We start from the raw sequence: 13,479 nt of genomic DNA, 5'->3' as shown, positions 1-13,479 counted from the left end.
AGCATGCTCATAGGAAGCTTCAGGTTCAGTTTTTAAAATTTTGGTAAAACAAAAATAACATAAAATTTATGTTACATACATTTGCATTGGACAGTGCTCAAGTAGTTTTAGAACTAAGAAGAGATATCTTAAATTAGATTTTTGCTATTTGTTTCTATTTTAATTTGTTCAGTTTCTTATCAGAAAGGGTTATATTTTTAAATGAAAAATTCTTTTTCTGTACTCCATTGCTATGTTTTTCTTAATTATAAGAGAACCTGTGAAGTTTATCTTTCACATTGCTGAAGCTGCTGTCCAGAGTTTGTTCTACTCTTTAGTAATACACATGTGGATTTTAAGTCTGCTACTGGAATTTTAATTTTCCTGAAATTCTTCACTATTTCTTATATCACTCTTTTATATAATAAATAGAGTATTTTTTAGTGTCAATTTTTAATTGTCCATTTACCTTATGCTGTTTTGCCTTGTCTTGTAGAGGTCATATCTTATGGCATCCATTAAGGGTGCCAAATAATTTTTCAAAAAACTTTTTTGCTTCATAAAGAAAGCAATTTTACAGGTCAGCTTTCCCCCAGCCTTTTTTTCTTCTTTCTTTCTTATCTTTCTTTCTTTCTTTCTTTTTTAAGAGTAAAAGTCAGTGTTCTTATGATGTTTCTACAGAAACTGATCCCTGATCATCTTGTTGAACTAACCTCTTCCTGATTTCCCACACAAGCCTAGTACCTGCTCCATGGATATTTCAGACACATTACAGTCTGAGGACCATGGCTTTGCTGTTTCTTTTGCTTGTAGTATCTTTTCTCGGATATGTGCATAACCTCACTCCTTTACCTCATGCAACTTTTTTCTCTAACATTACTCTCAGTGAAGCCTACTGTCACTGCTCTTTCTAAATTTGTAAATGTATCTCCTGTCTGCTGCACCATGATCTATGTTCATTTATACATAACATGTATCACTCCTTACATTGCACCAAATATCTATCTATCTATCTATCTATCTATCTATCTATTATATATCATGTTTTTATTTATTTTCTCTATATTTTTCACTGGAATATAAGCACTCTGTGGCCAAAGATGCTTCTCTTAGTCCCTGGTACAGACATTTAATAAATACTTTTAGTATATTTTAGTATCTTAGCAAGGTGATCAGTTTTCTTATAAAGAGTTTATCTCTTGTGGGTTTTTCTTTTTTTTTTTTTTAAGATTTTATTTATTTATTTGACAGAGAGAAATTACAAGTACACTGAGAGGCAGGCAGAGAGAGAGAAGGAAGCAGACTCCCTGCTGAGCAGAGAGCCCGATGTGGGACTCGATCCCAGGACCCTGAGATCATGACCTGAGCCGAAGGCAGCGGCTTAACCCACTGAGCCACCCAGGCGCCCCTCTTGTGGGTTTTTCTATTTCTCACTTGAATATAGGTACATTTAAGTCAGATGGGCTGCCAAAAAATAGGATATATGATTTCACTCTGGCTTCTCTCTGGCCATCTAAGTGCTATTCAAATACCCTATTAAATGTGAGGGTAGCTGAATAGCTTTTGGCTCAAACGTTAGTGTTTGGTACATTTTAAACTTATGTAGCTTTTCTGGACTGAAAGTTCCTTGGTCTACTCTTGCCAGTCTCACTGCCGCATTTATCATATGGATGCCACTCATCACTACAAACTATGGTATACATTTCTGTCAGGGGCCTTACTATCTTAGTACGACTTTAGTTATGTGTCTAGATCTCTAAGATTACAGTGAATCACCATGAGTTGCTCACTCTCCTACTACTCAGCTGTTGCCATCCATGGCTAAATGCAAAGCAACAGAGACAGACAGGAAGTAGGAAAGGACATTTGGAAAACTCTCAAAAAGACTCATCCTAAAATAAAAGTGATGGGCATTATATCCCCCTTCCTATCTCCCTTCTTTTTCTCATCTGTATCCTCCCAGCTTCCTTCCACATAGTTCACTGGCCTTACAGTGAGGACAGACTCTTCCTAGGCTCTATAAACTCTCAGGTCTAATGGTAGCCAGGCTTAAGTTTGGTGATATCAGGAAAATTTCCTTTTATTAGAACCTCAGAGATGTTTTAGTGGACAGCTCAGTTACCTGAACTGCTACCTCAGGGCTGTTTTACACCAGAAACAAAGCAATATTTTTAATATTTTTGTTTTAATCAACCTATTCTATTTTTTTAAAAGATATTTACTTATTTATTTGACAGAGAGAGAGAGATCACAAGTAGACAGAGAGACAGGTGGAGGGAGAGGGGGAAGCAGGCTCCCTGCTGAGCAGAGATCGATCCCAGGACCCTGACATCATGACCTGAGCCAAAGGCAGAGGCTTAACCCACTGAGCCACCCAGGCACCCCTATTCTATTATTTTTGCCACGACACTGAAGTGAATATAATAGGAAATCTTGTTTTCCTCCAGAATGAGCCAAGAGGTGTAAGCTCGTAAAAGGGGTTCACATTTATTATCAGATCTTTCAGCAATATTTCAGTTCTGATGGTTCTGTTTTATATGTTCTTTTGTTAAAGGAAGGATATGCCATGTAAGAAGATGGTAAAGCAAATAATGTGAAATTTAACTGAATCTTATATATTGCAGGAATCTGTGTGATATAATAGATATGGGTAATATTTATCCTATTGTTATATATTCTTTTATGTGATAGGTGCAGTGACAGGAGGGACAGAGGTAAGGCTCAGGAGAATAAAGTATAAGCCTCAGAGATAGGAGTTAGGGCACACTATGTGGGACTATATATGAAAGATACTAAGCTCGCCAAGAGGCGAGAGATGGAGCAGCATGAACATTTAGGTGTGATTGCCTTTGTAAGTTTCTGTGGAAAAGGCAAGACAGGGCAGAGAAAGCAGTTTAGGACTGGCTAGTTTGAATAATTCTGCTGGGTTTTGGGCTGAGCAGGTGGCCTCTTGTCGCCTTGTACATGTCTCTGGGATGATTTAGGACACCAAAAGTATTGGCTAGATGTGTGAGAATTAGGGAAGGAAGTAGTTAGGGGTATAAACTTGGGTTTGGTTGGTTTGTATATGATAGGCATGCTTTTAGGCAAGTTGTTATCTTTAGGAGTCAGCTAGCCCAGGAAGGGACAGTCTCTCCCCAACCAGAAAGATTTTTTGTTTGTTTCTTTTTTCAGAAAGGTTTTTTAAGATGTCAAAACATCATTAGAAAAAAATTTAAATTACAATATATCTGTATCATTATTTACAAATATATTTCATAAAACTAATATGTTGTGAATTAACATATTCTTTTTTAAAGGTGCTGTCAGTGCTACAGCATTCATTGCTGTCCTTCAAAAAACCCAGAGTCATGGAGATGTTAAAACTTTATTTCTTGTTTTCTTTGCAATTCCTTGTGAAACAGGTATGATTGCTTTTTGCCTTTTTGTGAAATAGGAATGGTGCTGTCTTTACTTTTTATCCTGCTGAATTGTGGTCTTTAGAAGATTATATCCAATGACTAATATTTCTTTAATTAATATAATCATCACACTTGGCCCAGGTAACGATTATTAATCTCTCTTATATTGGCATTAAATACTGTTTTAAACTAGCACTTAATGTTATTTATTAATTAATGGATGTGGTGTGTTGAGTCAAACTAATAAATTGTTTTTGTTTTTTAGGGCTATTTAGATCAAGAAGGTAAACCAGTGGGGTTTGCTGGACTTGTATCACATTTGCATTATCATGAGCCTTCTAATCTTGTTTTTGTCAGTTTTCTTGTAAAAGGCCTTTTCCACAATCTATGTCAGCCAACTAGAAAAGGTAAGCTTGATGGTTGTGTGTATAATCTTGAAATAGTAACAGAGACCATAGTGAAGCTAGCACTTCAGGAAAATTTTTTTCTACATAGAAAACACAAGTTAATATTTAGATAATTTAGAGATACAAAATTAGATAAAGTTTTGTATACCTACTAATACAGATCATATGGGAGATAGCCATATTTTGTGACATCTATTTTAAAATGTCAGTTTCTTATGAACTTTAGTGATTTCTGGATTCCAAGACTCAGAACAAATTAAAAAATATGTGATTTTTTTTAATAAATATTTTCCCTAATAAAATGTAATATGTGCTCATTATAGAAAAGGGATATAGGGGCGCCTGGGTGGCTCAGTGGTTTGGGCTGCTGCCTTTGGCTCGGGTCATGATCTCAGGGTCCTGGGATCGAGCCCCGCATCGGGCTCCCTGCTCCGCAGGAAGCCTGCTTCCCTCTCTCTCTCTCTCTGCCTGCCTCTCTGCCTACTTGTGATCTCCGTCTTTCAAATAAATAAATAAAATCTTTAAAAAAAAAAAAAAAAGAAAAGATATAGTCAGGCATTATGTTAAATATAATATTCACAATTAGTATTTATGAATATTCCAATCATATTCTTATAGAATATAACTGTATATTTAAATAACTGATGTATTAATTGTACAATCTAGAATCTTATGTTCCTTGAAATATAGTTATGCCAGTATCATATAAATTTTTTGTGAATTCCATTTTTATGCCCACCTAATATTCCATTTAATACATTTTTTTTAAAATTAAAAATTATTTCTATAATCAAGGCCTAGACCCTTAAACAGTGTCCCTAAAAGACATGTTTTCTTTTTGGTGCTTAAATTTATTGTATTTCCTAATGCTTTTCAAATGCAATGCCTTTTACAGCATTGCTTTATTTCTGTCATAAATGGATAGCAAAATTTTACTTTGTGCAATAATCCAGTTCATTATGCTCTGAACATGCATTGTTCCCTGAAACAAGGCTATTCAGGGAATTCTGTCCCTGCAAAAGCTCTGTAAAAGAGAAATAATTTCCTGCAACAGGAAGTACAGTTGTGTTCATTGCTGTATGGGTGTGGGTGGGGTGGGAGGGTGTATGCTATTATAATCATGGAGATAGAAAATTTGATAACTTTATGAGGCATGTGATATGGCTATTGCTCCTTTGTAAGTAAGGAAACTGATAAAGAGATGTTAAATAAATTACCATGGTCACACAATTTTTTAAAAAATATTTATTTATTTGACAGACAGAGATCACAAGTAGGGGCAGTCAGAGAGAGAGAGAGGGGAAAGCAGGCTCCCCGCTGAGCAGAGAGCCCGACGCGGGGCTCGATCCCAGGACCCTGGGACCGTGACCTTAGCTGAAGGCAGAGGCTTTAACCTACTGAGCCACCCAGGTGCCCCCATGGTCACACAATTTTAATAAGTGCCAGAGCCAAGATTCAAATATAAGTAGTCTGACTCTAGAGCCCAACTTATTAAAGGTAGAACCTTTTTAATCACTGCAGTATAATGCTCATGTGTTATGAAGGATAGAAAGTAAGTCAAGTGATTGTACCTTAATATGAGTGGCAATAAGGTAAAGAAGGAAGATAAAGCTGGGAGGTTATTTGTAAGCTGAATTTTGGAAAGCCTTAAATGCTAAGCTAAGGAGATTGGATTTTGTTTATGAGGTATTGACCTGCAAACAGGGATTTTTTGAATGGGTGAGAGACAAGATCATAGATGCTTTAGGAAAACTGATCATGGCCTGAAGTTAAGGGAGGGGGATGGGTAGAATCCAGGTAAGGAGATGAGGCAATTTGTGGTTGGAATGATTTTGGTACAAACTAGTGTGGGGGGTAGCAAGAATAAAAAAGAAGGCACAGATGTAAACTGTCAGCAGACATAGTCATTCCTTCGTTGCTATATTTGTTACAGTATTTTCAGTTTTCATGAAATGAAATGCAGTATAATATCCAATTTAAATGTTAAAAATGGGATTGGCACTTTTTTTTTTTACCTTTATAACAAGATTCTTTGTATTGTATAGATTCAAAACATTTTTCTCAAGATGTTATGGAAAAATTAGTGTTAGTATTGGCAAATCTGTTTGGAAGAAGACCTCTTCCAGCAAAGTTCCAGGATACTACTGTCAAGTTTTATCAATCAAAGGTAAAATGTATGCTTCTGGTAACATTAAATAATTAATGTCATTAAGTAGTTCCTACCATAAATGATTCAGCAGTAGAAGGATTTTATCAATATAAGGTTCATTTGTTTATAGAATAATAGTTTGTTCTTTCTGTAATCCCTGTTATATTTAACCTCTAATTCATAAGCCTCTCCATATCAATATACCAAAAGACTAAATTTCTTGGGAAAAAATAAGGTAAAAAATTTTGCCTGTGTTTTCTATTTCATTGTATGACTCTGTCAAATTATAGCATTCAGTGGCTAAAGAAATAAATGTAGATAATTACACAGTAAATGAACAAATTGTTCCTATCATTGAATCTGTAGTTCCCTTAGCGTCTTTTTACCTTGGGAGGTAGGGTTACAGGCAAGAAGTGTATGTTGTGAACTATAATGTCCTCAGTGAAAAAAAATTAGAATAGTCATTAAAGAAATAATTCCTTGACACATGTAGAATAAAAGCAGGAAAACTCTTTTCCAATTTTATTTGCAACATATTCTTTGATCAGGATTTGCTATTATTAAATCAACATCAAATACTGTTACTAATATACCCCACTGGAATCTGAGAAAGTGGGATAGGTGGGTTATAAAATAGCTTTAGTAAAAGGTGACAAGGAACAAAAAGAGATGAGTCAATCTATATTGTCTAACTCCACAATGTCAAATTACAAATCTTAGCCCTCACAGAATGTTCTCTTGACCAGTGAACATAACTTTAGTCATTGACCTCTCATCTTCACATTTTTTAATCACATGTAAACTCTTGAAGCATTATTTGTTTTGTTTAAACAATTTATATTTAACTTAATTCAGTATCTAGATTATCACAAAGAAAGATATCATAAAGATAAACACTAAAGGAAGGTTTTGCATGGAGACCTCCTGTCTTTCTCGCTGTCTGCCAGTCTCTTTCTTTTTCTCTTTTTTAAAGGTCATTGGAAATTTGTGCACTTTCAGGTAGGATATAGTAGAAGGTTATCACTTGTGTTGCAATGGAGAGTTGTGGAAACAGTGAGGATTTGACTGTCTAAAATTGTAAAATGGCAAAAACTTACTAATGATGTAATGGGAATCTTTAATCATGGCTTCCTACCAAATTTGTTCATTCTGAACATGGTGTAAAAATATTACTTAGCATATACAGAGAGCTGCTTCTGAGATTAAAACAATTATTAAAGCTTTTAGTGACCTTATGAGGCAGAGTAACAGAAACGTGGGAGACATAGTGATTCTATGAGTTTATTGAGAATGTTTACTGAGTACCAGGTCTGCATGAAATGCTAGATTACTACACCAAATGTTTGCAATCTTGTGGCATTTATTAAGTAAAAACCCACTAAAAGGAAGGTTCTGCACTTATTCATAGGCTTGTATGCCCCTCAAGACATTTTTGAAGGCTTTTAGAACTGGAAGATGTGGAAGGTTAGGAAGCTCTGTAGGAAAGAGGTAGATCTTTGGCAGTCTTTTAGGACTGAGAAAACAAGTCCCACCAGCCTCATACTCAAAGTCCCAAGAGACTCATGACTCAAGAACAAAGTTAAGTCAGGTATAGATGGAAACATAATAAAACTGGAAAACTATACCAGCAATACCAGCAATACCACTTTAATCTCTATTTGGACTGAAGTGATCACATCTTCAATCACATAACCAGACACAAAAATGGGAAAACTCACTCTGGTGGAAGATAATATCATTTGAAGCCTATCAGGTCCTTTTATAAACAATTTATGGTGGAAAAAAAAATCCCAGAACTAAAAAAGTGAATAATCAAGAATATGACCAATTGGCAGAAAGAAAAGCAGGCAATAGTAGTCGACACACAGATGATTCAGATATTAGAGTTAAGAGGCAGAGAATTTAAGTATGATTAGTATGTTCAAGAAAATAGGAAAAATGATAGATAAATAGGAGAAGTGTTAGAAAACAGATAGTGATAGAAAAAATTCATGGAAGGTTAGAGAGTTTCACCAGATAATTAGAATTTTACCACATAATTAAATGGAAATGTAAGAATTGAGAAATATAATATCTGATCAGAATATGCCTATCAGAAGTCAGAATCAATGAGCTGACAGCTCAACAAAAAGTACCCAAACTGTACCACAGAAGAAAATAATTGAAGGCAGATAGCATAAGAGAAATATGGATTATAGTCAAAAGGTCTAATGTTATGTAATGGGAGTCTATTAAGAAAAGAAGGGAAGAAAATGGCAGAAAAGTATTCAAAACTCTTCTATTTGGGAATTTTCTAAAGCTGGTAAAAGGCAGCACTCCATAGTTCCAAAAGCTTATTAGTCAACTTCAAGAAGGATAAATATAAATGTTAAACTAAAACTATTGAAAGTAAAAAACAAAGAGAAAATCATAAACCAGCTAGAGCTGAAACAGGCATTTCCTTGAAAAAAGCAATGATATTGATAGCTGACTTTTTTTTTTCATAGTCAACAAAAACATTTGCCATATTACCAGAAGAGAAAGCAGAAGTAGATGAAAAGTTGCATACTTAAGCTACATATGATAGCTGACTTTTTAACCAAAATAGTTGAAGCTAGAAGAAAATGGGCAAAAAATTTCCTCCTACTCTATTTTCATACATAAATATGTATGTATATTTTGCATGTTTTAAACATAATTTAAAATAGGCTAAATATATTGTAATTGATTTAATAATACATCAGGAAGGTATTCATGAATCTTATTTTACTTTTTTAACTTTATTATTACTGAGGTATATCTGATATACAAGGAATTGCACACATTTAATATATATGTCTTAATAGTTTGGACATGTGCATATATCCATGATATCATCACTACAACCCAGGTATGACATATATTCATCATATCCCATATTCCTTGTGTGTAAGGTGGTTTTTCTTTTTTTTGGTAGGAGCACTTAACATGAGATTTATCCTCTTTATGTATTTTAAACTTAACAATATTGTATTGTTAACTATAGGTACTCCATTGTACAGTCGATATCTAGAATTTATTTGTCTTGCATAACAGAAACTTTATATCCAATGAAAAACAATTCCCCCTTTCTTCCTCCACCCAGGCCCTGGGAGTCACCATTCTAGTCTCTGCATCTATGAGTTTAACCATTTATGATATAAGTGGAATATAAATAGAATTTATAAGATATAAATTCCATTACATGAAATCATGAATTACTTGTCCTTCTGTGACTGGCTTATTTTACTTAGCATAATATCTTCTAGGTTCATCCATGTTTTTGCTAATGGAAAGATTTCCTTCCTTTTAAATGTAGTATAATATTCTATTGTATGTATATACCACATTACCGTATCCATTCATCTCTTGATGGACATTTGAGTTGTTTCCATATCTAGCTTATTGTGAATAGTTTTGAAGTGAACAAGGGGGTACAGGTATCTCTTCAAGATCCTTATTTTAATTCTTTTGATATATACATGACAATGGGATTCCGGGATCATATGGTAGTTCTATTTTTAATTTTTTGAGGAAAACTCTAAATGTTCTCCATAGTGTCTGCATCAGTGTACATTTCTACCAAGAGTGTACAGGGAGTCTAAGTTTTCTATATTCTCCTCAACACTTACCTTTTTGATTTTTTGATAATACCCATACTAACAGGTAGGAGACAATATCTAATGTGGGCTTCATCTGCATTTCCCTAATGATTAGTGCAGTTGAGCAACTTTTAATACACGTAGTGGTCATTTGTATGACTTTGAATCAAGTCCTTTGCCCACTTTTTAAATTTTTTTGCTATAGAGTTGTAGAAGATTTATTTGTATATTTGGATATTATCCCCTTACCAGGTAGTTGAAATATTAGAAATATTTTCTTCCATTCTGGAAATGCCTTTTCACTTTATTATTTCCTTTGCTATGCAGAATGTTTTAGTTTGATTTAGTCCTACTTATTTATTTTCATTTTTGTTGCCTGTGCTTCTGATGTCATATTAAAAAAAAATCATTTCCTTAGTCCTACTTATTTATTTTCATTTTTGTTGCCTGTGCTTCTAGTGTCATATAAAAAATCATTTCTAAGACCAATGTCCTTATATTTTCTTCTATGAATTTTATATTTTCAAGTCTTACATTTAATTCTTTAATGCATTTGAGTTTGTTTTTATGTATAGTGTATGGTAAGGGTCAATTTCATTCTTTTACATGTGTTTATCAAATTTTGCCAACACCATTTGTTGAAGAGATCATTCTTTTCCCATTGTATGTTCTTGACACCCTTGTCAAAGATTTTTTGACCATATATACTTGGAATTTTTTCTGGACTCTATTTTGTTCCATTAGTCTATATGTCTTTCATGATACTAATACAATACTGTTTTAATTACTGTACCCTTATAATGTGTTCTAAAATTACAAAATGTGATGCCTCTGGCTTTATTCCCTCTCTTCAAGATTATTTTGATGATTCAGGGTATTTTGTGATTCCATATGAATTCTGGGACTGGCATTTTTCTGTAAAAAATGCCATGAGATTTTGATAGGAATTGCAGTTAACCTATAGATCACTTTGGATATTTTTGATATCTTATTAGTAATTATTATTTTAATCTATGAACATGGCATTCCTTTGCATTATTTGTGTCTGCTGTAATTTTGTTCATGAATGTCTTTTTTTAACTTTAACCTGGACTGTCACTTTATTTATTTATTTATTTTGAATGTTTATTTAAAATTTTATTGATTTTCCTTTTTAAGGTTATGCTAGTCACCATACAGTACATCATTAGTTTTTGATGTAGTGTTCCTTGATTCATTGTTTGCATATAATACCCAGCGCTCCATGCAATATATGTCCTCCTCAATACTCATCACTGGGCTCACCCATCCCCCACCCTCCCCAAAACTCTCAGTTTGATTCCAAGTCCATAGTCTGTCATGGTTCCTCTCTCCCTCTCATTTCCCGCCCTTCATTTTCCCCTTCCTTCTCCTAATGTCCTCTATGTTATGAGTGTTTTATACTTTTTAAAGTGAAGAGATCTTTACCTCCTTGGTTAAGTTTATACCTAAATATTTTATTCTTTTTGGATGCTATCACAAATGAGATTGTCCTAATTTTCTTTTCAGATACTTACTTAATGTATAGAAATACATTTTTTTGAAACACAACTATTTATGTTGATCTTGTATCCTCCAACTTTGCTGTTACCGTTGGTTAGTTCTAATAGTTTCTTGTATATGTGTTAAAAGAAATACCATATATTTTAGGCAGACAAAAACATCTAAACTTGGGAGACTTGAAGATGTAACAGGTCATGAAATCTACTAGAAAGGATAAATGTGTGGGTAAATATAAATAAATATCTACTATATCCAAAAATAATTATAAAATCTATTATATATATATAAACTAAAATGCATGATAATCATAACATAAGTGTTGGGAAGGGTAAATATATTTGAATATTTTAAGTTCTTATACTATTAAGAGTTGTGAAAATTAAAAATGTATTTTATATTCTCTGGGATAAAGACTAGCAAAATAGTGCACAAGTGTTAATAGAAGAAAACCTGATTTTAAAAAAAGGCAAGAACAGAGAAAAATAATATATAATATATGGTCTGGATAGAAACTAAATATTAAAGTTGTATATACAAACTCAACTGTATAAGTAACTGCATTGGAAAGACATGTACTAAATACTTCAGGTAAAATACTAACATTTTTAGATATTATTAAGAAAAAAACCACAATTATATGCTGTTTATACAAATCACATTTTAGCTATATGGTCCCAGAAAGGTTGAAGGTAAAATGATAGAAGAATAGAAGTAAATACTTACCGGAAGAATCCAAAATTCCCGAGTTGCCTGAAAATTAGATAGATGCATTTCTAAATACATAGGTCAACAAAAGAAATAGCAGGAGACTTTAACATGGTTCTGGGACTGAGGGTGTAGGTGGTATGACAGAGCCCTAATTAGTTGCTTATAAGCCTTGTAACACTGATTTTAAAAAATTTGTACTTGTAGTGCTTACTGTGGTAAAATACCTTTTAAAATTCTTACCTTAATGAAGTCTCAAAAGTTCATTTTCACTTTTGTTTCCTTTGCCTTTGGAGACATGTCTTAGAAGTTGCTGTGGCTGATGTTGAAGAGGTTACCGCCTATGTTCTCCTCTAGGATTTTGATAGATTCCTGCCTCACATTGAGGTCTTTTATCCATTTTGAGTTTATCTTTGTATATGGTGTGAGAGAATGGCCGGGTTTCATTCTTCTATACATAGCTGTCCAATTTTCCCAGCACCATTTATTGAAGAGTCTTTCTTCCACTGGATATTTTTTCCTGCCTTGTTGAAGATTATTTGACCACAGAGTTGCAGGTCCATATCTGGACTCTCTACTCTGTTCCACTCGTCTATGTGTCTGTTTTTATGCCAGTACCATGCTGTCTTGGTAATCACAGCTTCGTAGTAAAGCTTGAAATCAGGCAATGTGATGTCGTCAGTTTTGTTTTTATTTTTCAACATTTCCTTAGCAATTCGATGTCTCCTCTGGTTCCATACAAATTTTAGGATTGTTTGTTCCAGCACTCTGAAAAATGCCAGTGGAATTTTGATCAGGATGGCATTGAAAGTATACAGCACAGATATAGACAGATATAGACTATTGCTCTAGACAGCACAGACATTTTAACAATGTTTATTCTTTTGATCCATGAACATGGAATGTTTTTCCATCTTTTTGTGTCTTCTTCAATTTCTTTCATGAGTGTTCTGTAGTTCCTCGAGTACAGATACTTTACCTCTTTGGTTAGGTTTATTTCCAGATATCTTATGCTTCTTGGAGCTAGAGTAAATGGAATCAATTCTCTAATTTCCCTTTCTATATTTTCATTGTTAGAATAATTACACTGATACATATACATTGATACAAATGCATTGTTAGAATGTATAAGAAAGCAAATGATTTCTGTGCATTGATTTTGTATCCTGCCACATTACTGAATTGCTGTATGAGTTCTAGTAGTTGGGGTGGAGACTTTGGGCTTTCTATATAAAGTATCATGTCATCTGTGAATAGAGAGAGTTTGACTTCTTTGCCAATTTGAATACCTTTTATTTCTTTTTGTTTTCTGATTGCTGTTGCTAGTATTTCTAGTACTATGTTGAAGAACAGTGGTGAGAGTGGGCATCCTTGTCATGTTCCTGATCTCAAAGGGAAGGCTGTCAGCTTTTCCTTATTGAGAATGATATTCGCTGTGGGTTTTTCATAGGTTTTATGAAGTTGAGGAATGTTCCCTCTATCCCTATATTTTGAATAGTTTTAATCAGGAATGGATGCTGTATTTTGTCAAATGCTTTTTCTGCATCAATTGAGGGGACAATGTGGTTCTTCTCCTTTCTCTTATTGATTTGTTCTATCACATTGATTTGCGAATGTTGAACCACCCTTGCATGCCATGGATAAATCCCACCTGGTCTTGATGGATAATCTTTTTAATGTACTGTTGGATCATATTGGTTAGGATCTTGTTGAGAATC

The 13,479-nt window shown here is 33.8% G+C and overlaps 1 protein-coding gene across 10 annotated transcripts in view; it reads left to right on the top strand.

Annotated features, from left to right (window-relative positions):
* The window catches only part of LOC309862871 (putative ATP-dependent RNA helicase DDX60), a 117,659-nt gene that overhangs the window by 82,333 nt on the left and 21,847 nt on the right, over nucleotides 1-13,479 (top strand). For all 10 annotated transcript variants that reach the window (XM_082727262.1, XM_082727257.1, XM_082727259.1 and 7 more), the window contains 3 exons: nucleotides 3,279-3,383; nucleotides 3,646-3,787; nucleotides 5,833-5,954. In XM_082727262.1, the coding sequence (XP_082583388.1) occupies nucleotides 3,279-3,383; nucleotides 3,646-3,787; nucleotides 5,833-5,954 (369 nt within the window). The remainder of the gene's footprint in view (nucleotides 1-3,278; nucleotides 3,384-3,645; nucleotides 3,788-5,832; nucleotides 5,955-13,479) is intronic.

Source organism: Mustela nivalis (assembly GCF_964662115.1).
Source record: "Mustela nivalis genome assembly, chromosome: 4".
Taxonomy (NCBI): domain Eukaryota; kingdom Metazoa; phylum Chordata; class Mammalia; order Carnivora; family Mustelidae; genus Mustela; species Mustela nivalis.
The sequence above is the reverse complement of the archived record's forward strand: the minus strand, read 5'-3'. Positions and strand labels throughout refer to the sequence as shown.